Raw genomic sequence first — 27,152 nt, 5'->3', positions numbered from 1 at the left:
CGCTAAAAATAGCCAAAATTTCCCCTTTTCGCAGTTCCTCGTCACAGCGGAGGGAGTACCGAGGCTACTAATTCACGATATACGTAAGGATATTCCTTATATTTGTTTCGTCATTTGCTTGCAGAGATATTTGGAAGTCGTGGACGCTGATATATACCGTAGTTTCGGTTTTCATTTCACTCTCATAGAAATTATTCTCCCAAGGTTTGTATAAATCTTTTTCTGAACTGGCTGTTTAGACTAAACATAACTGTTTGTTTGTAATTAATCTGTATTAATGATGAGTTGTTGAATATTCGTTGATTGTCGTCTTCCGAATCGTACAGTATACTTATTGATCAACTCAATGCAAATGTACAAAAGTACTTTCGTTTTAAGTCACGTATGTAGGTTTCTATATGCAGTATAAAGGTCTCTGACATAACTGTTATGACATGTCTCTTTTCTCCGTTCATTTCAGAATTCGCATTTCCTGTGACATTCTATGTACAGAAGCGAAGACACGTGATATTAAATAACATAAGTATATCATTGACTGAGAAAGCCATACAATATGGTTGTTAGGTTAAAAAAGTTATGTTTTTGCCAGTTTTAACCAGCTAAAGAAAAGCTTTAGACATGCCGTGAGTGATAAACATCGGTTGCTTATTGGGAGATGGTAAGTGAAAATGATGGAAGACACAGACAACTTAGGACTACAACTTGCTGATGCATTTAAGAATGGAGATGTGGAAAAGGCAAAAATGTGTGTGAGGGATTTGTCACAGGCAAAGGTACAATGTGTCATTGATTTGGATACAAAAAGTGTGAATGGCATTGGAAAAGAACAGGAAATCAGGTAATTTTGTAAAAGCAATATTGTAACTTATCTAAAGATTGAGACTTTAATGAAGGCTTAATATATTAAATACATTTTCATTCTTAGTCCATTGACTCCATTATACCGGTATTTTGTTTTCCTTTAATGTCCAGATATCAGATTTTTACTTGAACGTGAGTTTGATTTCAAAATAGATTATTTATTTGGTCAAATAAATAATGGACATGCTTTAAGCTTTCATTGTTTCAAATTTATGGATATTTCAGATTTGCATTGTATTATGCTCAGCACATTCATCCTGTAGTAGTAGCCGTACCAAATTGCAATTAAATAACATGATTGAACATTATTTTGTCAAATAAAAAATGCACATGCTTTAATTCTTTCAAATTTATGAATTGTATTATTCTGCTCAGTGCATTCATCCTGTTGAACCAAATTGCAGATGATTAAATAACATGTAAATTGATATTATAACTTGTACATTTATTAGTACATGAATACTTTAAATCTTAGGTAACATTTTAATTTTACCACGGGAGTAAAAAAAGGTAATGTACAGGACATGGGTAAATATATAATTATATTTCAGTAAATATGTTTATGCATGTTTTTCAGTATCAAGGTTCATGTAGAAGACCGTAACAGATCTGGGGACTTTGTTTTATTACTGAAGGTGAAACTCAGTGATACTGTTCAACATCTGAAAGGAAAAGTAAGAATAGCATAGATATGTGCCTCTTACACTGTTACTTACTTACTTTCATTAAAATGATCTTCATATAATTTAGGTTGATTTTGACATAAACTTTTCAAGAGTCCTTTTTGCTTCTTTAGATGTTAATGACTAGGTTTTATGTACAATGTATATGTTACATAGTTTTTTAAATTGTTTGTAAAATTCAAGATCTGTCCCTTGAAAATAATACCAGAAAAAAATATGTTCCTATTAAGCACACCATACAGTATAACAAACATTGTTTCTTAATGATCATGATGACATGCACTTGAAAAAAAGTGTTTCTTGTGAGAGTTACTTCCCTTCCTATATACTTGGCTATTTTATGGATATTTGTGCCAAGCAATTGTTTTACCCTTGCAACGAAGTTAAGGGGGTATACTGGAATCGGGTTGTCTGTCCGTCCGTCCGTCTGTCTGTAGACACATTTTGTCCGGACGACTCCTAAACCGATAGGCCGATTCCAATGAAACTTCATGCAAATATTAATGATCATGTGTAGATGTGCATGCCACTTTCTTTTTCTCAAAATTATGGTTGCTATGGCAACTGGTCACTATAAACAGGTTTTCCGATGAGAACCATAACGTTAAGTTTGTCCGGTCGACAACTCCTCCTAAACCAAAGGGCCGATTTCAATGAAACTTAACACAAATATAGAGGACCGTGTGTGCATGCCACTTTCTTTTTCTCAAAATTATGGTTGCTATGGCAACTGCTCACTGAATTCTCTTTATTGTGAACAACACATATTTCAGACATTCTGAATTTCAGAAATATCAGCATGCATGGGTTATCTTAGTTAGCCTCTAATTAACAGTTCCAATTTACTATTGACTTGTGCAGATTGCGGGGATATTAGTCAGCCATCCTGGCAACAGTTCTCGTTTGAATTTAGATTTATTTAAAATATCATCATTAGTAACCAGATTTTATTGTGTGACTCTTCAATCTTTCCCTAGATGTTGCTGAAGTACAGATTTCCCAAGGAGGTACAAAAGTGGGTGATAAACAAGCGTGTTGGGTCTGACCAGGAATCCCTGAGGAGACTGGGTGTCCGGGACGGGGATACCGTGTATCTGTATCTCATGTCAGCCAAATCTGTTGGACTAAAAAAGGAGGAGTTTGACAGGAAATTGGAACTTCTCATCATGAATCCAGGTATTTATAGGTCATTGTTGGAGGCATTAATTAGGTCAGATTAAGGGTAATCGAGTCAGATCTTTATTCTAGATGATCAGGGCAGAACTTGATTTCAAGTAATCAGTGAAGATCTAGATTTCAAGACATAACTTTTTTTAATTTTTTTTTTTTTTTTTAACATACAGAATGTATTTATACATTAGGCATGACATTAGACACACATTCAACACATTCATCAAATATCATACGACATCTAATTCAAATCATATCAATAATAGGATAACAAGTGCTGTCAATATCTTTTTCATCTGTTTCTTCTTTACTATTCTAAAGTATTTATACTGTAAATACATGATTTTTACACAGATGGAGGACCTCCTACTCCAGAAACACCCATGTCTAATGCCTCGATGCGCTCATTCCCTCCAAGTCGGCAGAGATCAAGTCAGAGCCAGGGAAGTGATAGGTCCTCTCTCAACCAATCACAATTAAACCTGAGTGAAGAGATATCTTGGCCACCAAGGTCACAGGAAGGTCAAGGGTCACCATCAATGTCAGGTCAGATGCCAAAGCAGCCAAGTCAGCATCCCCCTGATTTGTACGAACCCATCCAGGATCCCATTGCTGCCCAAGACAAAGGGCTAGAGGTACAGGTTGTATTTTTTATGCCCAACATCATCAGATGGTGGGCTGTTTAAATTCAGTTTGTTTGCGGACACACCTATCTCCATCCTTAAACAGTCCTAGTTACGTTGAATTGGTAGTATTTATAAAAAAAAAACTCTTATCAAGTTCTATTTCTGTTGCAATTTCTTAAGAAGAAATGTATAAATCTTCTTCAAATTTCGTACACAATGTCCCTTTAGGCTCAGGCTTTATTTGTGTAAAGTTAATTTGAAGCTCAGATGAGGAGAATTGCAGCAGGCATCATGTACATCAACAAGTGTTTCATGTTAAACATAAGAGAATAGATTATTTATCTGATTGGTCTAAAATGATATACAAAATGTGATTCTTTCGTTGATTTCTTATTAGAAATTCGTTTAAATGTTATTGAGTGTAAACCACAGCCATACAGGGCCTTAGAGATCAAACTACATAGACTAGTGTTGGTTGTATTAGAAAACTAAAATGGTATTTTTAAGACAAAAATTCTATGATTGTATCATGATAAGAAGCTGTTATAGGAATTAACAATTTAACTGACTAGTTCGGCCATAGCATCATAGATAATGTCATTGATTGGTTCGGCTGTGAAAATGTACTGGTTGAAAGTATCCATCGGATAGGGAAGTTTATATCATAGGTTTCCTATCCTGCCATCTGTCTGTTCACTCAGTCAGTTTTCTGAACTTTTCTCAGCCATGCTTCAAGGTATGTTGGTGAATCCAAGTTGGTATGCAACCTCAGACAGATCAAGTCGGAGGTTCCGGGTTTTTGAGTAAAGGTCATGGTCACTATTACTATTTTTAGTTGGGCCGGTAGGCTTTAGCAATATCCGGCATACTTGTTATCCCCCGCGAAACGCGTTTGCGGGGGATATTAAATTGGGCTCTGCCCATCCGTCCGTCCGTGCGTCCCTCCGTGTGTCCGTCCGAGATTCTTTTCCGGGCTATAACTCCATAACCGTTCAACGCAGCTCCTTGAAACTTTCTGTATATATCAGACTAGTGCCCTAGTTGTGCCTTTTGCTATTTGGGACCTTCCATTTTTGGTATTTTTTCTGTCACCATGGAAACTTAATCAAAAATACCAAATTACTGTTTCCGGGCTATAACTCCATAACTGTTCAACGCAGCTCCTTGAAGCATTCTGTATATATCAGACTAGTGCCCTAGTTGTGCCTTTTGCTATTGGGACCTTCGTTTTTAGGTATTTTTTCTGTCACCATGGAAACTTAATCAAAAATACCAAATTACTGTTTCCGGGCTATAACTCCATAACTGTTCAACGCAGCTCCTTGAAGCATTCTGTATATATCAGACTAGTGCCCTAGTTGTGCCTTTTGCTATTGGGGACCTTCCATTTTAGGTATTTTTTCTGTCACCATGGAAACTTAATCAAAAATACCAAATTACTGTTTCCGGGCTATAACTCCATAACCGTTCAATGCAGCTCCTTGAAACTTTTTTCTATATATCAGACTAGTGCCCTAGTTGTGCCTTTTGCTATTGCGGACCTTCCATTTTCGGTATTTTTTCTGTCACCATGGAAACTGAATTAAAAATACCAAATTACTGTTTCCTTTTGTTTCCGGGCTATAACTCAAAAACCGTTCGAAGCAGCTCCATGAAACTTTCTGTATATATCAGACTAGTGCCCTAGTTGTGCCTTTTGCTATTGGGGACCTTCCAGTTTTGGTATTTTTTCTGTCACCATGGAAACTTAATCAAAAATACCAAATTACTGTTTCCTTTTTCCCCCCGTGCTACAACTCCATAACCGTTCAATGCAGCTCCTTGAAACATTCTGTATATATCAGACTAGTGCCCTAGTTGTGCCTTTTGCTATTGGGGACCTTCCATTTTTGGTATTTTTTCTGTCACCATGGAAACTGAATTAAAAATACCAAATTACTGTTTCCTTTTGTTTCTTGGCTATAACTCCAAAACTGTTCAACGCAGCTCCTTGAAACTTTCTGAATATATCAGACTAGTTGTGCCTTTTGCTATTGCGGACCTTCCATTTTCGGTATTTTTTCTGTCACCATGGAGACTTAATCAAAAATACCAAAATTACTGTTTCCTTAATAACTCTTACTTTGAGCTTAATTTATACATGTATTTGGGTTTTCATACCAACTGCGGGGCGCGGGGGATAATGCCAGGCTTTGCGGCTCCTTGTTTTCTTATGAATATGAAGTACATATTTATAATAGTCTTTTACTTGTGCAAATGTAACTTGGATGAAATAATGTTAGTATGTCTTTAAGCAATTCACTGAAAATTATAATTTCAAGTCTAACAGGGATTAAATAGAGACTGTTTATGACAAGGATGGAAAGAATGTAATTGTTTATTGATGATTAAACTGATAATTTTTTTTTTATTGGATTGATATGTTTAAGGAAGGTGAATGGAGTTGTCCAGCATGCACATTTCACAATAAACAACAAACAAAAGCTTGCCTCATGTGTGCCTATGATCGTCCAGACTCGTACCAGATCCCCACCATAGGGAGACCAGAAGTGAACCGATCTATAGGTGATGAGGTATGTTACTGTAGTAGAACTGAAGTCGACCGATCTATAGGTGATGAGGTGTGTTACTGTAGTAGAACTGAAGTCCCCAGATCTATAGGTGATGAGGTAATATGTTACTGTAGTAGAACTGAAGTCCCCAGATCTATAGGTGATGAGGTGTGTTACTGTAGTAGAACTGAAGTTGACCGATCTATAGGTGATGAGGTGTGTTACTGTAGTAGAACTGAAGTCCCCAGATCTATAGGTGATGAGGTGTGTTACTGTAGTAGAACTGAAGTCCCCAGATCTATAGGTGATGAGGTGTGTTACTGTAGTAGAACTGAAGTCCCCAGATCTATAGGTGATGAGGTATGTTACTGTAGTAGAACTGAAGTCGACCGATCTATAGGTGATGAGGTGTGTTACTGTAGTAGAACTGAAGTCCCCAGATCTATAGGTGATGAGGTGTGTTACTGTAGTAGAACTGAAGTCCCCAGCTCTATAGGTGATGAGGTGTGTTACTGTAGTAGAACTGAAGTCCCCAGATCTATAGGTGATGAGGTATGACACTGTAGTAGAACTGAAGTCCCCAGATCTATAGGTGATGAGGTGTGTTACTGTAGTAGAACTGAAGTCCCCAGATCTATAGGTGATGAGGTGTGTTACTGTAGTAGAACTGAAGTCCCCAGCTCTATAGGTGATGAGGTGTGTTACTGTAGTAGAACTGAAGTCCCCAGATCTATAGGTGATGAGGTGTGTTACTGTAGTAGAACTGAAGTCCCCAGATCTATAGGTGATGAGGTGTGTTGCTGTAGTAGAACTGAAGACGACCGATCTATAGGTGATGAGGTGTGTTACTGTAGTAGAACTGAAGTCGACCGATCTATAGGTGATGAGGTGTGTTACTGTAGTAGAACTGAAGTCCCCAGATCTATAGGTGATGAGGTATGTTACTGTAGTAGAACTGAAGTCGACCGATCTATAGGTGATGAGGTGTGTTACTGTAGTAGAACTGAAGTCCCCAGATCTATAGGTGATGAGGTGTGTTACTGTAGTAGAACTGAAGTCCCCAGATCTATAGGTGATGAGGTGTGTTACTGTAGTAGAACTGAAGTCGACCGATCTATAGGTGATGAGGTGTGTTACTGTAGTAGAACTGAAGTCCCCAGATCTATAGGTGATGAGGTGTGTTACTGTAGTAGAACTGAAGTCGACCGATCTATAGGTGATGAGGTGTGTTACTGTAGTAGAACTTAAGTCGACCGATCTATAGGTGATGAGGTGTGTTACTGTAGTAGAACTGAAGTCCCCAGATCTATAGGTGATGAGGTGTGTTACTGTAGTAGAACTGAAGTCCCCAGATCTATAGGTGATGAGGTGTGTTACTGTAGTAGAACTGAAGTCGACCGATCTATAGGTGATGAGGTGTGTTACTGTAGTAGAACTGAAGTCCCCAGATCTATAGGTGATGAGGTGTGTTACTGTAGTAGAACTGAAGTCGACCGATCTATAGGTGATGAGGTGTGTTACTGTAGTAGAACTGAAGTCGACCGATCTATAGGTGATGAGGTGTGTTACTGTAGTAGAACTGAAGTCCCCAGATCTATAGGTGATGAGGTGTGTTGCTGTAGTAGAACTGAAGTCCCCAGATCTATAGGTGATGAGGTGTGTTACTGTAGTAGAACGGAAGTCCCCAGATCTATAGGTGATGAGGTGTGTTACTGTAGTAGAACTGAAGTCCCCAGATCTATAGGTGATGAGGTGTGTTACTGTAGTAGAACTGAAGTCCCCAGGTCTATAGGTGATGAGGTGTGTTACTGTAGTAGAACTGAAGTCGACCGATCTATAGGTGATGCGGTGTGTTACTGTAGTAGAACTGAAGTCGACCGATCTATAGGTGATGAGGTGTGTTACTGTAGTAGAACTGAAGTCCCCAGATCTATAGGTGATGAGGTGTGTTACTATAGTAGAACTGAAGTCCCCAGATCTGTAGGTGATGAGGTGTGTTACTGTAGTAGAACTGAAGTCCCCAGATCTATAGGTGATGAGGTGTGTTACTGTAGTAGAACTGAAGTCCCCAGATCTATAGGTGATGAGGTGTGTTACTGTAGTAGAACTGAAGTCCCCAGATCTATAGGTGATGAGGTGTGTTACTGTAGTAGAACTGAAGTCCCCAGATCTATATGTGATGAGGTGTGTTACTGTAGTAGAACTGAAGTCGACCGATCTATAGGTAATGAGGTGTGTTACTGTAGTAGAACTGAAGTCCCCAGATCTATAGGTGATTAGGTGTGTTACTGTAGTAGAACTGAAGTCGACCGATCTATAGGTGATGCGGTGTGTTACTGTAGTAGAACTGAAGTCAACCGATCTATAGGTGATGAGGTGTGTTACTGTAGTAGAACTGAAGTCCCCAGATCTATAGGTGATGAGGTGTGTTACTGTAGTAGAACTGAAGTCGACCGATCTATAGGTGATGAGGTGTGTTACTGTAGTAGAACTGAAGTCCCCAGATCTATAGGTGATGCGGTGTGTTACTGTAGTAGAACTGAAGTCCCCAGATCTATAGGTGATGAGGTGTGTTACTGTAGTAGAACTGAAGTCCCCAGATCTATAGGTGATGAGGTGTGTTACTGTAGTAGAACTGAAGTCCCCAGATCTATAGGTGATGAGGTGTGTTACTGTAGTAGAACTGAAGTCCCCAGATCTATAGGTGATGAGGTGTGTTACTGTAGTAGAACTGAAGTCCCCAGATCTATAGGTGATGAGGTGTGTTACTGTAGTAGAACTGAAGTCGACCGATCTATAGGTGATGAGGTGTGTTACTGTAGTAGAACTGAAGTCCCCAGATCTATAGGTGATGAGGTGTGTTACTGTAGTAGAACTGAAGTCGACCGATCTATAGGTGATGAGGTGTGTTACTGTAGTAGAACTTAAGTCCCCAGATCTATAGATGATGAGGTGTGTTACTGTAGTAGAACTGAAGTCCCCAGATCTATAGGTGATGAGGTGTGTTACTGTAGTAGAACTGAAGTCCCCAGATCTATAGGTGATGAGGTGTGTTACTGTAGTAGAACTGAAGTCCCCAGATCTATAGGTGATGAGGTGTGTTACTGTAGTAGAACTGAAGTCCCCAGATCTATAGGTGATGAGGTGTGTTACTGTAGTAGAACTGAAGTCCCCAGATCTATAGGTGATGAGGTGTGTTACTGTAGTAGAACTTAAGTCCCCAGATCTATAGATGATGAGGTGTGTTACTGTAGTAGAACTGAAGTCGACCGATCTATAGGTGATGAGGTGTGTTACTGTAGTAGAACTGAAGTCCCCAGATCTATAGGTGATGAGGTGTGTTACTGTAGTAGAACTGAAGTCGACCGATCTATAGGTGATGAGGTGTGTTACTGTAGTAGAACTGAAGTCCCCAGATCTATAGGTGATGAGGTGTGTTACTGTAGTAGAACTGAAGTCGACCGATCTATAGGTGATGAGGTGTGTTACTGTAGTAGAACTTAAGTCCCCAGATCTATAGATGATGAGGTGTGTTACTGTAGTAGAACTGAAGTCCCCAGATCTATAGGTGATGAGGTGTGTTACTGTAGTAGAACTGAAGTCCCCAGATCTATAGGTGATGAGGTGTGTTACTGTAGTAGAACTGAAGTCCCCAGATCTATAGGTGATGAGGTGTGTTACTGTAGTAGAACTGAAGTCCCCAGATCTATAGGTGATGAGGTGTGTTACTGTAGTAGAACTGAAGTCCCCAGATCTATAGGTGATGAGGTGTGTTACTGTAGTAGAACTGAAGTCCCCAGATCTATAGGTGATGAGGTGTGTTACTGTAGTAGAACTTAAGTCCCCAGATCTATAGATGATGAGGTGTGTTACTGTAGTAGAACTGAAGTCCCCAGATCTATAGGTGATGAGGTGTGTTACTGTAGTAGAACTGAAGTCCCCAGATCTATAGGTGATGAGGTGTGTTACTGTAGTAGAACTGAAGTCCCCAGATCTATAGGTGATGAGGTGTGTTACTGTAGTAGAACTGAAGTCGACCGATCTATAGGTGATGAGGTATGTTACTGTAGTCGAACTGAAGTCCCCAGATCTATAGGTGATGAGATGTGTTACTGTAGTAGAACTGAAGTCGACCGATCTATAGGTGATGAGGTATGTTATTGTAGTAGAACTGAAGTCGACCGATCTATAGGTGATGAGGTGTGTTACTGTAGTAGAACTGAAGTCGACCGATCTATAGGTGATGAGGTGTGTTACTGTAGTAGAACTGAAGTTGACCGATCTATAGGTGATGAGGTGTGTTACTGTAGTAGAACTGAAGTCCCCAGATCTATAGGTGATGAGGTGTGTTACTGTAGTAGAACTGAAGTCCCCAGATCTATAGGTGATGAGGTGTGTTACTGTAGTAGAACTGAAGTTGACCGATCCATAGGTGATGAGGTGTGTTACTGTAGTAGAACTGAAGTCCCCAGATCTATAGGTGATGAGGTGTGTTACTGTAGTAGAACTGAGGTCCCCAGATCTATAGGTGATGAGGTGTGTTACTGTAGTAGAACTGAAGTCCCCAGATCTATAGGTGATGAGGTGTGTTACTGTAGTAGAACTGAAGTCCCCAGATCTATAGGTGATGAGGTGTGTTACTGTAGTAGAACTGAAGTCCCCAGATCTATAGGTGATGAGGTGTGTTACTGTAGTAGAACTGAAGTCCCCAGATCTATAGGTGATGAGGTGTGTTACTGTAGTAGAACTGAAGTCCCCAGATCTATAGGTGATGAGGTGTGTTACTGTAGTAGAACTGAAGTCGACCGATCTATAGGTGATGAGGTGTGTTACTGTAGTAGAACTGAAGTCGACCGATCTATAGGTGATGAGGTGTGTTACTGTAGTAGAACTGAAGTCCCCAGATCTATAGATGATGAGGTGTGTTACTATAGTAGAACTGAAGTCCCCAGATCTATAGGTGATGAGGTGTGTTACTGTAGTAGAACTGAAGTCCCCAGATCTATAGGTGATGAGGTGTGTTACTGTAGTAGAACTGAAGTCGACCGATCTATAGGTAATGAGGTGTGTTACTGTAGTAGAACTGAAGTCCCCAGATCTATAGGTGATTAGGTGTGTTACTGTAGTAGAACTGAAGTCGACCGATCTATAGGTGATGCGGTGTGTTACTGTAGTAGAACTGAAGTCAACCGATCTATAGGTGATGAGGTGTGTTACTGTAGTAGAACTGAAGTCCCCAGATCTATAGGTGATGAGGTGTGTTACTGTAGTAGAACTGAAGTCCCCAGATCTATAGGTGATGAGGTGTGTTACTGTAGTAGAACTGAAGTCGACCGATCTATAGGTGATGAGGTGTGTTACTGTAGTAGAACTGAAGTCGACCGATCTATAGGTGATGAGGTGTGTTACTGTAGTAGAACTGAAGTCCCCAGATCTATAGATGATGAGGTGTGTTACTATAGTAGAACTGAAGTCCCCAGATCTATAGGTGATGAGGTGTGTTACTGTAGTAGAACTGAAGTCCCCAGATCTATAGGTGATGAGGTGTGTTACTGTAGTAGAACTGAAGTCGACCGATCTATAGGTAATGAGGTGTGTTACTGTAGTAGAACTGAAGTCCCCAGATCTATAGGTGATTAGGTGTGTTACTGTAGTAGAACTGAAGTCGACCGATCTATAGGTGATGCGGTGTGTTACTGTAGTAGAACTGAAGTCAACCGATCTATAGGTGATGAGGTGTGTTACTGTAGTAGAACTGAAGTCCCCAGATCTATAGGTGATGAGGTGTGTTACTGTAGTAGAACTGAAGTCGACCGATCTATAGGTGATGAGGTGTGTTACTGTAGTAGAACTGAAGTCGACCGATCTATAGGTGATGAGGTGTGATACTGTAGTAGAACTGAAGTCCCCAGATCTATAGGTGATGCGGTGTGTTACTGTAGTAGAACTGAAGTCCCCAGATCTATAGGTGATGCGGTGTGTTACTGTAGTAGAACTGAAGTCGACCGATCTATAGGTGATGAGGTGTGTTACTGTAGTAGAACTGAAGTCCCCAGATCTATAGGTGATGAGGTGTGTTACTGTAGTAGAACTGAAGTCCCCAGATCTATAGGTGATGAGGTGTGTTACTGTAGTAGAACTGAAGTCCCCAGATCTATAGGTGATGAGGTGTGTTACTGTAGTAGAACTGAAGTCCCCAGATCTATAGGTGATGAGGTGTGTTACTGTAGTAGAACTGAAGTCCCCAGATCTATAGGTGATGAGGTGTGTTACTGTAGTAGAACTGAAGTCGACCGATCTATAGGTAATGAGGTGTGTTACTGTAGTAGAACTGAAGTCCCCAGATCTATAGGTGATGAGGTGTGTTACTGTAGTAGAACTGAAGTCGACCGATCTATAGGTGATGAGGTGTGTTACTGTAGTAGAACTTAAGTCCCCAGATCTATAGATGATGAGGTGTGTTACTGTAGTAGAACTGAAGTCCCCAGATCTATAGGTGATGAGGTGTGTTACTGTAGTAGAACTGAAGTCCCCAGATCTATAGGTGATGAGGTGTGTTACTGTAGTAGAACTGAAGTCCCCAGATCTATAGGTGATGAGGTGTGTTACTGTAGTAGAACTGAAGTCCCCAGATCTATAGGTGATGAGGTGTGTTACTGTAGTAGAACTTAAGTCCCCAGATCTATAGATGATGAGGTGTGTTACTGTAGTAGAACTGAAGTCCCCAGATCTATAGATGATGAGGTGTGTTACTGTAGTAGAACTGAAGTCCCCAGATCTATAGGTGATGAGGTGTGTTACTGTAGTAGAACTGAAGTCCCCAGATGTATAGGTGATGAGGTGTGTTACTGTAGTAGAACTGAAGTCCCCAGATCTATAGGTGATGAGATGTGTTACTGTAGTAGAACTGAAGTCCCCAGATCTATAGGTGATGAGGTGTGTTACTGTAGTAGAACTGAAGTCGACCGATCTATAGGTGATGAGGTGTGTTACTGTAGTAGAACTGAAGTCGACCGATCTATAGGTGATGAGGTATGTTACTGTAGTCGAACTGAAGTCCCCAGATCTATAGGTGATGAGATGTGTTACTGTAGTAGAACTGAAGTCGACCGATCTATAGGTGATGAGGTATGTTATTGTAGTAGAACTGAAGTCGACCGATCTATAGGTGATGAGGTGTGTTACTGTAGTAGAACTGAAGTCGACCGATCTATAGGTGATGAGGTGTGTTACTGTAGTAGAACTGAAGTTGACCGATCTATAGGTGATGAGGTGTGTTACTGTAGTAGAACTGAAGTCCCCAGATCTATAGGTGATGAGGTGTGTTACTGTAGTAGAACTGAAGTCCCCGGATCTATAGGTGATGAGGTGTGTTACTGTAGTAGAACTGAAGTTGACCGATCCATAGGTGATGAGGTGTGTTACTGTAGTAGAACTGAAGTCCCCAGATCTATAGGTGATGAGGTGTGTTACTGTAGTAGAACTGAGGTCCCCAGATCTATAGGTGATGAGGTGTGTTACTGTAGTAGAACTGAAGTCCCCAGATCTATAGGTGATGAGGTGTGTTACTGTAGTAGAACTGAAGTCCCCAGATCTATAGGTGATGAGGTGTGTTACTGTAGTAGAACTGAAGTCCCCAGATCTATAGGTGATGAGGTGTGTTACTGTAGTAGAACTGAAGTCCCCAGATCTATAGGTGATGAGGTGTGTTACTGTAGTAGAACTGAAGTCGACCGATCTATAGATGATGAGGTGTGTTACTGTAGTAGAACTGAAGTCGACCGATCTATAGGTGATGAGGTGTGTTACTGTAGTAGAACTGAAGTCGACCGATCTATAGGTGATGAGGTGTGTTACTGTAGTAGAACTGAAGTCCCCAGATCTATAGGTGATGAGGTGTGTTACTGTAGTAGAACTGAAGTCCCCAGATCTATAGGTGATGAGGTGTGTTACTGTAGTAGAACTAAAGTCGACTGATCTATAGGTGATGAGGTATGGTTTGTATTTCTCATTTTTCTGTTTAAACCAAAGCAAACCACTCCATACCAAAAGGCATACTAGACCACTTGAGCAATGCATGTACCAGGATTCATGAAGTTACAGGTATCTTAAACAGTAAATATCACTCTGTGAAAAATGTTGGTCACTTTTACAGATGGCCCTTTAGTTAGAAGGAGTCTGTAACTTGTATTGAAGACCTAACAGCACTGTGACTTACATAATGTTAGGAAGCAGGTCTCACCCAATTAGACTAAAAGAACATGTCAGCTAGGTCATATTTAAGTCAATGTATGTTTATACATGTATTTGTTTTCCATTATAAAGGCTGCTGATGGAGGAAAAGGACTTATGAGCTTGCCAATGACTGGAGTATATAAAAATATAAAAGTTTTGCTGAAAAGGAAAACCTCAACTCTTGATTTAATCAGTTGGATGAAGGTTTGTTGTAAAGACGGGGGAGAAGGTATTTGGAAGGAAATAATCATAGATCCATCAGATTCTTCAAGCAGAACTAACCCTTCTACCCTCAGTGTAGTGGAATGTTGTCTTGCTGCTATGTACTATTGAAACAGAAATTTTGCCATTGAAACTGATTTGAGAAACATGCAAATGTTGAAAGGAATCTAAAAGGTAGAGTTAAGTGAAATGAAGATTGAAAGCTTTCATGATCACCTTTCAGAGAATTAAGAAAACTTCCTTAACCATTAAGAGAGTAAAGCACTATTCAGAAAATTTCCTTGAGATAAAGCACTATTCAGAAAACTTCCTTAACCATTAAGAGAGTAAAGCACTGTTCAGAAAACTTCCTTAACCATTTGGAGATAAGCACTATTCAGAAAACTTCCTTAACCATTTGGAGATAAAGCATTGTTCAGAAAACTTCCTTAACCATTAAGAGAGTAAAGCATTGTTCAGAAAACTTCCTTAACCATTTGGAGATGAGCACTATTCAGAAAACTTCTTTAACCATTTGGAGATAAAGCACTATTCAGAAAACTTCCTTAACCATTAAGAGAGTAAAGCACTATTCAGAAAACTTCCTTAACCATTTGGAGATAAAGCACTATTCAGAAAACTTCCTTAACCATTTGGAGATAAAGCACTATTCAGAAAACTTCCTTAACCATTTGGAGATAAAGCACTATTCAGAAAACTTCCTTAACCATTAAGAGAGTAAAGCACTATTCAGAAAACTTCCTAAACCATTTGGAGATAAAGCACTATTCAGAAAACTTCCTTAACCATTTGGAGATAAAGCACTATTCAGAAAACTTCCTTGAGATAAAGCACTATTCAGAAAACTTCCTTAACCATTAAGAGAGTAAAGCACTATTCAGAAAACTTCCGTAACCATTTGGAGATAAAGCACTTTTCAGAAAACTTCCTTAACCATTAAGAGAGTAAAGCACTATTCAGAAAACTTCCTTAACCATTTGGAGATAAAGCACTATTCAGAAAACTTCCTTAACCATTTGGAGATAAAGCACTATTCAGAAAACTTCCTTAACCATTAAGAGAGTAAAGCACTATTCAGAAAACTTCCTTAACCATTTGGAGATAAAGCACTATTCAGAAAACTTCCTTGAGATGAAGCACTATTCAGAAAACTTCTTTAACCATTTGGAGATAAAGCATTGTTCAGAAAACTTCCTTAACTATTAAGAGAGTAAAGCATTGTTCAGAAAACTTCCTTGAGATAAAGCACTATTCAGAAAACTTCCTTAACCATTAAGAGAGTAAAGCATTATTCAGAAAACTTCCTAAACCATTTGGAGATAAAGCTCTATTCAGAAAACTTCCTTAACCATTTGGAGATAAAGCACTATTCAGAAAACTTCCTTAACCATTTGGAGATAAAGCTCTATTCAGAAAACTTCCTAAACCATTTGGAGATAAAGCTCTATTCAGAAAACTTCCTTAACCATTTGGAGAGAAGCACTATTCAGAAAACTTCTTTAACCATTTGGAGATAAAGCACTAAACTTCTTTAACCATTTGGAGATAAAGCATTGTTCAGAAAACTTCCTTAACCATTAAGAGAGTAAAGCACTATTCAGAAAGCTTCCTTGAGATGAAGCACTATTCAGAAAACTTCTTTAACCATTTGGAGATAAAGCACTAAACTTCTTTAACCATTTGGAGATAAAGCATTGTTCAGAAAACTTCCTTAACCATTAAGAGAGTAAAGCACTATTCAGAAAACTTCCTTGAGATGAAGCACTATTCAGAAAACTTCTTTAACCATTTGGAGATAAAGCTCTAAACTTCTTTAACCATTTGGAGATAAAGCACTATTCAGAAAACTTCCTTAACCATTTGGAGATAAAGCATTGTTCAGAAAACTTCTTTAACCATTCGGAGATAAACCATTTGGAGATAAAGCATTGTTCAGAAAACTTCTTTAACCATTCGGAGATAAAACACTATTCAGAAAACTTCCTTAACCATTAAGAGAGTAAAGCATTGTTCAGAAAACTTCCTTAACCATTTGGAGATAAAGCACTATTCAGAAAACTTCCTTAACCATTTGGAGATAAAGCACTATTCAGAAAACTTCCTTAACCATTTGGAGATTAAGCACTATTCAGAAAACTTCCTTAACCATTTGGAGATAAAGCACTATTCAGAAAACTTCTTTAACCATTTGGAGATAAAGCACTATTCAGAAAACTTCTTTAACCATTTGGAGATAAAGCATTGTTCAGAAAACTTCCTTAACCATTTGGAGATAAAGCACTTTCAGAAAACTTCTTTAACCGTTTGGAGATAAAGCACTATTCAGAAAACTTCCTTAACCATTTGGAGATAAAGCACTATTCAGAAAACTCCCTTAACCATTTGGAGATAAAGCACTATTCAGAAAACTTCCTTAACCATTTGGAGATAAAGCACTATTCAGAAAACTTCCTTAACCATTTGGAAATAAAGCACTATTCAGAAAACTTCCTTAACCATTAAGAGAGTAAAGCACTGTTCAGAAAACTTCCGTAACCATTTGAAAATAAAGCACTATTCAGAAAACTTCCTTAACCATTTGGAAATAAAGCACTATTCAGAAAATTTCCTTAACCATTAAGAGAGTAAAGCACTGTTCAGAAAACTTCCGTAACCATTTGGAGATAAAGCACTATTCAGAAAACTTCCTTAACCATTTGGAGATAAAGCACTATTCAGAAAACTTCCTTAACCATTAAGAGAGTAAAGCACTATTCAGAAAACTTCTATAACCATTTGGAGATAAAGCATTGTTCAGAAAACTTCCTTAACCATTTGGAGATAAAGCACTATTCAGAAAACTTCTTTAACCATTTGGAGATAAAGCATTGTTCAGAAAACTTCCTTAACCATTAAGAGAGTAAAGCACTATTCAGAAAACTTCCTAAACCATTTGGAGATAAAGCACTATTCAGAAAACTTCCTAAACCATTTGGAGATAAAGCACTTTCAGAAAACTTCCTTAACCATTTGGAGATAAAGCACTATTCAGAAAACTTCTATAACCATTTGGAGATAAAGCACTATTCAGAAAACTTCCTTGAGATAAAGCACTATTCAGAAAACTTCTATAACCATTTGGAGATAAAGCACTAAACTTCTTTAACCATTTGGAGATAAAGCACTGTTCAGAAAACTTCCTAAACCATTCGGAGATAAAGCACTATTCAGAAAACTTTCTTGAGATAAAGCACTATTCAGAAAACTTCCTTAACCATTAAGAGATAAAGCACTATTCAGAAAACTTCCTAAACCATTAAGAGAGTAAAGCACTATTCAGAAAACTTCCTTGAGATAAAGCACTATTCAGAAAACTTCTTTAACCATTAAGAGAGTAAAGCACTATTCAGAAAACTTCCTAAACCATTTGGAGATAACCACTATACAGAAAACTTCCGTAACCTTTAAGAGAGTAATTAAAGCACTGTGCAGAAAACTTCTTTAACCATTTGGAGATAAAGCAATATTCAGAAAACTTCCGTAACCATTAAGAGAGATGGGGACCAAGGTGAGCTTATGTCATACCGTTGCGTCCGTCGTCCGTCCGTCCGTCCGTCAACAATTGACTTCTTCTTCATAACCACACATCAGAATTTGACCAAATTTGGTCAGAAGCATTCCTATGGGTAGGGGACTCAGAATTGTACAAATGATGGGGCTGACCCCCTGGTGGCCTCTGGGGCAGGGCCAAAAGGGGTCAGTTTTGCGCTATTGATATAAACGACTTCTTCTCTGAAACCAAGCTATGGCTATCGCTCATATTTGCCTAGTAGCATCATTATGGGGTGGGGATTCAAAATTGTACAAATGATGGGGCTGACCCCTCAGGGGCCTGAGGGGTGGGGCCGAATGTGGTCAATTTGGCTGAATTGATATAAACAACTTCTGCTCTGAAACTAAGCAATGGATATCGCTCATATTTGCCTGGTAGCATCCTTTTGGGTAGGGATTCAAAATTGTACAAATGATGGGACTTACCCCCCCAGGGGCCTGAGGGGCGGAGCCAAAGGTGGTCAATCGGGCTATATTCATATAATTGACTTCTTCTCTGGAACCAAACAATGGATATCTCTCATATTTTACTGGAAGCATCACCTTGGGGTAGGAATTTGAAATTGTACAAATGACGGGGCTGACCCCCTTGGGTCTGAGGGGCGGGGCCAAAAGGGGTCAGTTTTACAGAATTGATATAAACAACTTCTGCTCTGAAACTAAGCAATGGATATCACTCATATTTACCTGGTAGCATCCCTATGGAGTGGGGATTCAAAATTGTACAAAGGGTGGGGCTGACCCCCAAGGGGTCTGAGGGGCAGGGCCAAAAGGGGTCAATTTGGCTCTCTTAGTATGAACGACTTCTTCTCTGAAACCAAGCAATGGATATTGCTCATATTTGCCTGGTAGCATCACTATTGGGTGGGCATTCAAAATTGTACAAATGGTGAGGCTGACCCCCCGGGGGCCTGAAGGGCGGGGCCAAGAGGGGTCAATTTGGCTGAATTGATATGAACAACTTCTCTGAAACTAAGCAAGGGATATCGCTCATATTTGCCTGGTAGCATATTTTTGGGTAGGGATTCAAAATTTTATAAAGGAAGGAACTGACCCCCACTCCCCCCGGGGTGCAGAAGGCGGGGTCAAAAGGGGTCAATTGCTTTAAACAACTTCTTTTCTGAAACTAAGCAATGGATATCACTCACATTTGTGTGGTAGCTTCCCTATGGGGTTGTGCCAAAAGTCCATTTTTTTTCATGGATAAATGCATTTTTTGACATCAAATCCTCACGTACCCATATAAAATGCCTATGATATATTGACATAGCAATACCAGTGACAAATGTTCTTAATCATCATTCTTGTTTCATATCTCATGAAATCCAGGTGAGCGATTCAGGCCCTCTGGGCCTCTTGTTGTATGAATGAAATACTAAAATACAGATATATTTAAACAAGGTAATGTTTGTTATTATACAGATGGCATACAATGCCCAGGTGATGAGAAGTAAGGAGTTTATCAGGACGGTAGTGACGTGTGTGTGTGAAGATGCCATCAATAGTAAGTCTTCAGCAGCTTTGATTTCCTGATACAGGTGTTAATTGTATTCAATTGTACCGACGCAATCAGAAGGCTGTATCCCACTCATGTTACATTGGCAGTGACTTGCTTAAAGTATGCGGAGTTTGAATTAAATATCGACAACACTGGAAATAAAAAATAGATTTGGCACATTATTTTGTATTTACACATATCAACATTGATAAAAAAAAATCAAAGTACTGTAAGTACTGTAAACGAACATTATTGTTTAATGCAAAATCAGTAATCTTCTAAGTTTAAAATTGATAAATTGACCGATATTGATTTAGGAATTAATTGCAAATAATTTGAAATGTAAGCAGCTGTTCTGATATGATTGTACACATGTTTCTGTTAGTCCTAATTGGAAGTATGTTGATCTATCTTGGATGGATAAAAATAAAATATGTCTTCTTTTTTGCGGGAAGGTATCATCAGTTATAATACAGTCGGGACTCTGTGACCTTATTGATGCCAACTTCTAATATGCACTAAATTTAGGCTAGTTCCATCATTAGTTAGGTATATTTCAACTTAATATGATGAAACACGCATAAAGAATTACTGAAAACCAAAACTAGAGCTGCTAATCAAGGCCTGAATTAGGAATGTATCGTATTGAAACTGTACTCATGCATGTACTCATGTATATTTACCATTGTATTGCACTGCCACTATATAACCCTACCAATTCAGTTGCGAGTTCACCAGCTTATGAACTGCCAACTGAAATTTGAATTTGAAAATTTCAAAAAAAAATCGCACGACAAATAAAAAATCGCAGATGGTAAATATAAGCATTGAACGGCTTTCAGTTGGCATTCATATTGACTATGAATGCCAACTGAAAGCCGTTCAATGCTTAAATAATACTTCAAAATAAAAACTTGAGTCCTTTTGTTCAGGAATCATTTGATGTTGATAAATCTTTATATGAGAAGATATACCCCTATTATACCGACCATGGCGGCAGCCATATTTCATTGAAACAGACAGTAGGTGGCGTTTGGTGAATGTGGTTACCAAATATGGTTATATTTCTCAGTCTAGTTCTTGATTGCAATAACCGAACGTTAATGCAATAACCGAACGTTAATGTTCTTTTAAAAAGCAACAGAAGTAGGAGTTCAGATTACAGATAAAATTATCGCTACTTTGATGTGTTTGTGTACCGCCATCATGAGGTCGACTGATAGTACTAATACTGTTGCCACTAAATCCACAATCTTAACATCTGTGTTGTTTAAATACTGAAGTTTGATTTACGATTGTGGTTTACCTCACGACTAGGGCTCTTTAAATATGTAGATATGTAATTTCAGTTTGAAATAATATCTAGCATTGTAGCAGCCTGCTAGGTGTTGTAGATACAAAATTGTCACACATGTATTCTTGAATTATTCAAGACAAAGTGATGCAGTAGTCAGAAATATTGGACATCTTGACCTTACTGGTTTGGAGTTTTTCTAACCTAAAGCTTCTTAGTCAACCACAAATATAATCAATTTATTTTGCATTCAATCATACTGATATTATAATTTATGCAGATATCACAAGTTTGAATTATTATTATGTGAAAAAAAAAACTAAGCTGGACGCACATGCACAAGTCAGTGTGGTTGAATGGCCTGAATCTCACCTACTTTTGTAAGCGAACTGTCCAATGAGAGGAAACATTTTACTCCCTGAAACTGTGGTTTATTTGTATTGGATTATAATGTACCATTTGATACTTATTACAATTGTGTTATAATTCATCCACAGATAGGGTTCAACAGGTAGTAATGGGAATCATTCTAATTGTCTTTCGATCTGTCGGTCCATCTGACACTCCAGCCTTGTATGGACACCCTATCTGTCTGTCCATCAGTCAGTCTATCCATCTGTCTAACTTGTCCATGAAACCTTGTATGGACAACCTACCTGTCGGTCCATCCATCTATATGTCTTGTCCATAAAACATTGTCTGGAAAACTTATCCTAAAGTACTGGATCTGTTTAAGTTAGTCTGCTAGTAATTTTTACCAGATGGTTTTACTCATATTTCCCCAGAATGTTGTCATGGTTATCAAAACTGAGGTATCTCATTAATGTTTCTCAAAACCATTTTAATTTGGGACTAACATGCAACCATGAGACAGACATATGATAAACAATATTTTTTGTAGACATTAAGTAAAAACTTAATGTTTTCAGAGATCGACACTGTACACTTTGTGGATCAGCACAAGATCTTGGACCGTGATTTGTTATTACTGGAGGTGCTGGATAACCAGGAGTCCAGGATGGTAGAGGCTCTGTTTGCCTTACAGAATCTGTTCCACAAACTCAACTACCCTGAAGGTCAGCATCTTATCTATGGCGTATCATATCAGTATATCACTGATGTATAGGCAACTAAAGAGGCAGAAAACAAAACAAAATTAAGGAAAAATATGTTTTGCATTGTGCTAAAAACAAAATTTTTAATAATTGGGTGGTTGAGTGGCACTTTTCAGCAGAGTCATTAATCAAGTTTATTCAGTAAAACAGAGAGAGAGAAAGAGAAAGATATCATTAAACAAGAAAAGAACTTTTACAAATAGATATCTTATTTTTAAAGGAGTGTGGTGATGATTTGAGTAAGCAACTATACACCATAGTGTAGAGTTACTGATAGTTTTAACAATCAAAAGAGGCTTTCCTCAAGTGATGTTTCAGATCAAAGGTTATAATCCACTGGGGCATGAAGAAGGAGTAGTGTTTTGAAGTAAAATTTCAGCAAAACTCCCCTTTTGAGGCCCCACCCCTCTGTCCCCATGGTTTGAACCAGGCTCATTTATTTAAGAAATGATTGCCTTCCACAACAAAGTTAGGGAAGGGGTATACTGGAATCAGGTCGTCCGTTCATCTGTAGACACAACAATGTACCGGCTACTCCTCCTAAACTACTGAGGGAATTTCAATGAAACTTTATGGCAATAACTCTTATACATTGTAGATGTGCGTAATCTATATCATGTTGTAATTTTGTGGTTACCATGGTAACCAGGTCATTATACTTCGTTTTTTGGGTGAGGGGGAATTTTGTCCAGTCAACTCCTCATAAACCTGTGAACTGCTTCAAGTCAAATTACACTATTTCTCTGCAGAATTTTTGGTTTCAATACCCATATTCTTGTGGAAAACTTTGTCAAGACAACTCAGACAATTCCTATATAGCTATCAACAAAGTTCATTTGAAATACACAGGAATGTTAGGAACTCATAATGTGTACATATGCATGCAGGTTTTTTCCCAGCAAATTTAGGTTCACTAAAAACAGGTTTTTGTTGGAAAATCTTCACCAGAGGGGCAGTGGAGGGGCGGGGGTACATGTATGAGTTGGCCCTCTGGACGACAGCTCTAGTTTATTTAAGAGATGATTGCTTTCCCCAATAATGCTTCAGATCAAATTTAGTTGAAATTCACTCTGCAGTTTAGGAGGAATGGTGTTTTAAAGGAAAAGATGGCACACGTTGACAGACAAAACATGATGACAGTAGGTCATCTTTTTTCGGGTCAGATGACCTAAGAAAATCTGTGATTAGTTTCTATATTAACAGTGAACATGTTTTTGATCTCAGAGGACTGAAATATTAACGTTAACAGGATGTTTATAAATATATCATATGTATGAAGTTGCACGATTACTGTAAAAAAATGAAGTCTGACTTCTTTTTGGACACAAATGCATATGTATACAGTGGACCCTCGATAATCCGAACACCTTCGTTCCCAGTCCAAACCGTCCGGATTACGAGTTTTCCGGACTGCCGAATTTCGTGTACCAGGTCAAAAAATTGTCGTGTAAGAGTTATCTCCCTTGATTATATACAATCCGTGACGTTTCATAAACACGTCTAATTGTCAGACTTTTTAACAATAAATATACTTATGTTTCTGATATGATTCTTGTTTTGTTTTGTAGAAAGTACAAAATAAACTATATTTATAAAAGAACATGTAAAGTGAAAGTTGTTTTATTTATAGCGGGCATATGTGACCTACAAACAACACACATGTGTCACGTCCCGGAGGTTCACAAACAAGTACAAATTACAAACGTTAAATACCTTAAATAAAATACCCGGATTTTACAACTTACCGTCAGTTCATGTTTTTTTTTATGATTTTTACGTACCAGAAACCCCAAGCTATCTATTTAAAAGTACGCGACACCAGCGAGAACTACCCAAGATGTCCGATATAATTATTAAACCCGTATTCACTTAACAATGTGACGCTTAGTTAAGTATCAGACGACTATTGACTAATTTGTGTGTAATCAACCCAGTTCTTGTGATCACTGCTTAATACGTAAATGTGTATGCAATTAATAACATGCATCTTTCAATGAGTCGTCGTTTCACGTAACGGTGTTACAAAGCCGATATCCGTGTTTACCCAATACAAGCCTACCGATCATCAATTTATTACATGTATTTGAGATTGATTAAATTAAAACGTACTGTATGTTTGTGCATAAATTCTGTAACATCTAGGTCGTAGAGAAAAAGCAATGTACCGTTATAAAAACAAAAGCTACACATTGTAACACAGGTAAACACCCGGGGCTATGACCTGGCAGCGGTCGCTATGACTACGCAGTGTCAAGCGATAGTCTGTACAGATGTCGACACGGGTGACTTGCCCCGACATTTTTTTCTCCTTGTGGTGAAAAAATCGTCCGGATTAGTGAGGGAAATTTACTAATAAAAAGTACGTTCCGTTCCCAAAATGGGCTTCCGGAATCCGAATCCGAATTTCCGGACTGGTGAGTACAAATAACGTTACGGAAATCCGTTCCCGTGCATTTCCGTCCGGACTGTGAGTTTTCCGGACTATCGGCGTCAGGATTATCGCGGGTCCACTGTAGTTGAATGTCTACATGCACAGGGACTTAACAAGAATTCTGATTGGTCCATAAGATATACACATATACTCCAGGGTTGGAACAATTACTGTCCATATTTATGTAGTTCAAAAAACAAAGACTCCAAGGTTGGAGCAATAACTCCCAATATATATATACAGTATCAGTATGAAAGTTTTTGTTCAAAATTGTCTTAAAAATAAATAATGAAGTAGATAGCACAGCTTATTATCACTATTTACTTGCCAAGTCCATACCGGTAAGCTCCTGTCGCATAAAATGAGTAAAGAGAGGTATGGTCCATACTATTATCAAATTGTAGAAACTTGAACAGAACTTCAAGCTATATTATGTGCATCAAATCATTTATTTTCTTTCTAAATTCGCTATATTGTGTATATTTCTTTTGTGTCTTTTGCAGGAATTCTGCAACGATTGTTTGAGGTGATGTTTAACGAAGGAATTATTTCACTTGAGGCATTCAATACGTGGGAGCGGAGTTACGATGAATCTCAGTCTAAAATCAAAGCTCTGTATGATACACAAACATTCCTAAATGACCTGCATACAGATGCTGAATTTGAATTTGACTGAACATTTTAAACTGTAATTTTAGATAATAAAGATATAACAGAAGTCACACTTACAGAGATAAAACGTTATTGTTTATCTCTAACAGATGGTCGTCATTTATGTGTAAAGTTCCAGGGCTTCATCAAACACTTGCTTGTGTCTTTCTCAACTCCATGAGGAGCATACAACCAGAGCTGCAATTATTGTGTTAACAGCTTACACACGACATGTCCAGCGCTGCCCTACCACATACACATTTACAGCTGACTCGCCCAGAACACAACAGAGTAAAGTATCTTGTTTAAGGATACAACACAGTGCCCTTACCTGGACTCCATCTTCGGCCATGTAGACCACTGCGCCTCCAATGACTACCAGTTAATAATTTGTGTGGAAGTTTAAATGACTAGTACTCATCTGACAGATGATACTGTTGTAACTAAAAGATGACGCACAACTGGTAAACCTTTCCATTGGTTGTACTAACTAAAACCTGCTTCAATTTCACAAAATTTTATTCAATAGAGAAAAGGATTTAACAACAGGCATATGCCTATATAAGTTATCTCCTTGTAACAAAGTGTATATACATATATAATTATATAAAATTGTTAATTTAATAGAATTAAGTAATTCCAATGCAATAAAGATATTACTTAGTACATATATAATATAATATGGTATGAATATGTAATTTGAGTAGTAAGGACAATTCTATGATTATTATTAATAACAGTTGGCTTGTCTTAAATGTATTTTCAATTTGTATAAATTTTGGAGGATTTAGAATACATTATCCAAGACATAATCCATCCACCCATGGGATACAGACCTAAAAAGTCCATACTGGCTTACTAGCCATTGGTCATCCACCCATGAGTTTTTGGATTAAGTTATGGATACTATATTCAGTCATGGACAAATATATTGTAGAATATGGAAGAAAAGAAATTTAGTAGAATGGTATTAGTGGACTGATATTGTCCTTACTTATTTCATAATCAATTGATTTGATTCAGAGCTATGTAATATTTCATATGTAATACTTGGAATATATTATTATAATATGTTAAGTATTACAAATTTCATGCCAATCAGAAAAAAGGGGGGAGGGGTAGGTGACCATATATAGGGCTTAATAAGGAAAGAAAGAAATTGCAGATCGCAGAACAATAATGGGGTTTAATCTATAGTAAAAATCTATTGGTGGCTCTAATGAACTCAATGACATTATCAAATATATTTAAGTTAGTTAGTTTATTACAAGTTTCACAGCAAGACAAAAATATATTTAAATTATAATGATTATGATTTAAATTGAATAATTGTTCTTAGTATTCTTCGGGGTTCCTCATATTTACTACAAGTTAAGAAAAAATGTTCTTCTGTTTCATGGGCGTTTCCACATGTACATACTGGAGATTCAGAAAGATGATCTCTGTGTAAGTCAGAGTTAAGATTACTCACATTATTTCTTAATTGACAAAGAAGTATATTGTTTTTCCTGGTACCAGCATTAAAATAGGCATAATTAATATTTTCGAATCTGATGTCACTTAAATGCATATTTAAAAGTTTTTTAAACTGATAAATTGATGTAATACTGGTAAGGTCACACCTTGCTGCAAGTTCATTATAATCTTTCAATGTGGCTGGAATAAAACTTTTTGCGTAGATATTGGTTCTGCATAATGGAATAGTAAACATTCTATCATTACGTAATAAATATGGATTTGCATTAGTAAAGTACGGCTCAATTAATTCATTCAGATAAGTTGGTGTAGTTCCACAGAGAATTTTGTAAAGGAGTATTAATCTATGTTTTTTCCGTCTTGCAGCAAGGGTGTCCCAACCAAGTTCACAGTAAAGTTTATAATGAGAGGTTCCCTTACGCAGTCCTGTAATAATACGGGCAGCTTCTATTTGTATTGATTCAAGAAGTTTTGCTTCTTCTTGCGTACAGTTATCAAAAATAATATCACCATACTCTAAAATGGGTCTAATATAAGAAGTATACAAAGTCACCAAGGTTTTTCTACTCATTTTATATTTTACTGACTTTAGTAAATTAAGACGTTTACATGCTTTATTATAGATATAGTCAATGTGATGATGCCATTTACCATCTGCCATCAAGGTGTTTATGTGATGTAACATTTGATACGATTTCATTTTGAAATAAAATATCAGGACTAATTATATTCCTTTTACGACTAAAA

General features: G+C 37.9%; 1 protein-coding gene across 2 annotated transcripts; it reads left to right on the top strand.

Annotated features, from left to right (window-relative positions):
- Position 1: 1 nt before the first annotated feature.
- On the top strand, positions 2 to 27,152 carry LOC117337505 (ranBP-type and C3HC4-type zinc finger-containing protein 1-like). Of its 2 annotated transcripts, none has more exons than XM_033898512.1 (10): positions 2 to 83; positions 461 to 838; positions 1,439 to 1,535; positions 2,522 to 2,720; positions 3,069 to 3,349; positions 5,770 to 5,913; positions 14,218 to 14,331; positions 19,363 to 19,444; positions 21,662 to 21,808; positions 24,782 to 25,008. In XM_033898512.1, exons 2-10 carry the CDS (start codon positions 669 to 671, stop codon positions 24,952 to 24,954), a joined length of 1,407 nt encoding a protein of 468 aa, XP_033754403.1. In that variant the 5' UTR covers positions 2 to 83; positions 461 to 668; the 3' UTR covers positions 24,955 to 25,008. The 2 variants fall into 2 exon arrangements, with proteins under 2 accessions (XP_033754403.1, XP_033754404.1); XM_033898513.1 differs by having other exon boundaries at positions 7 to 204; positions 24,782 to 27,152.

The sequence above is a fragment of the Pecten maximus genome, chromosome 11 (assembly GCF_902652985.1).
Source record: "Pecten maximus chromosome 11, xPecMax1.1, whole genome shotgun sequence".
NCBI classification, from domain to species: domain Eukaryota; kingdom Metazoa; phylum Mollusca; class Bivalvia; order Pectinida; family Pectinidae; genus Pecten; species Pecten maximus.
This window is presented reverse-complemented; position numbering and strand designations above follow the sequence as displayed.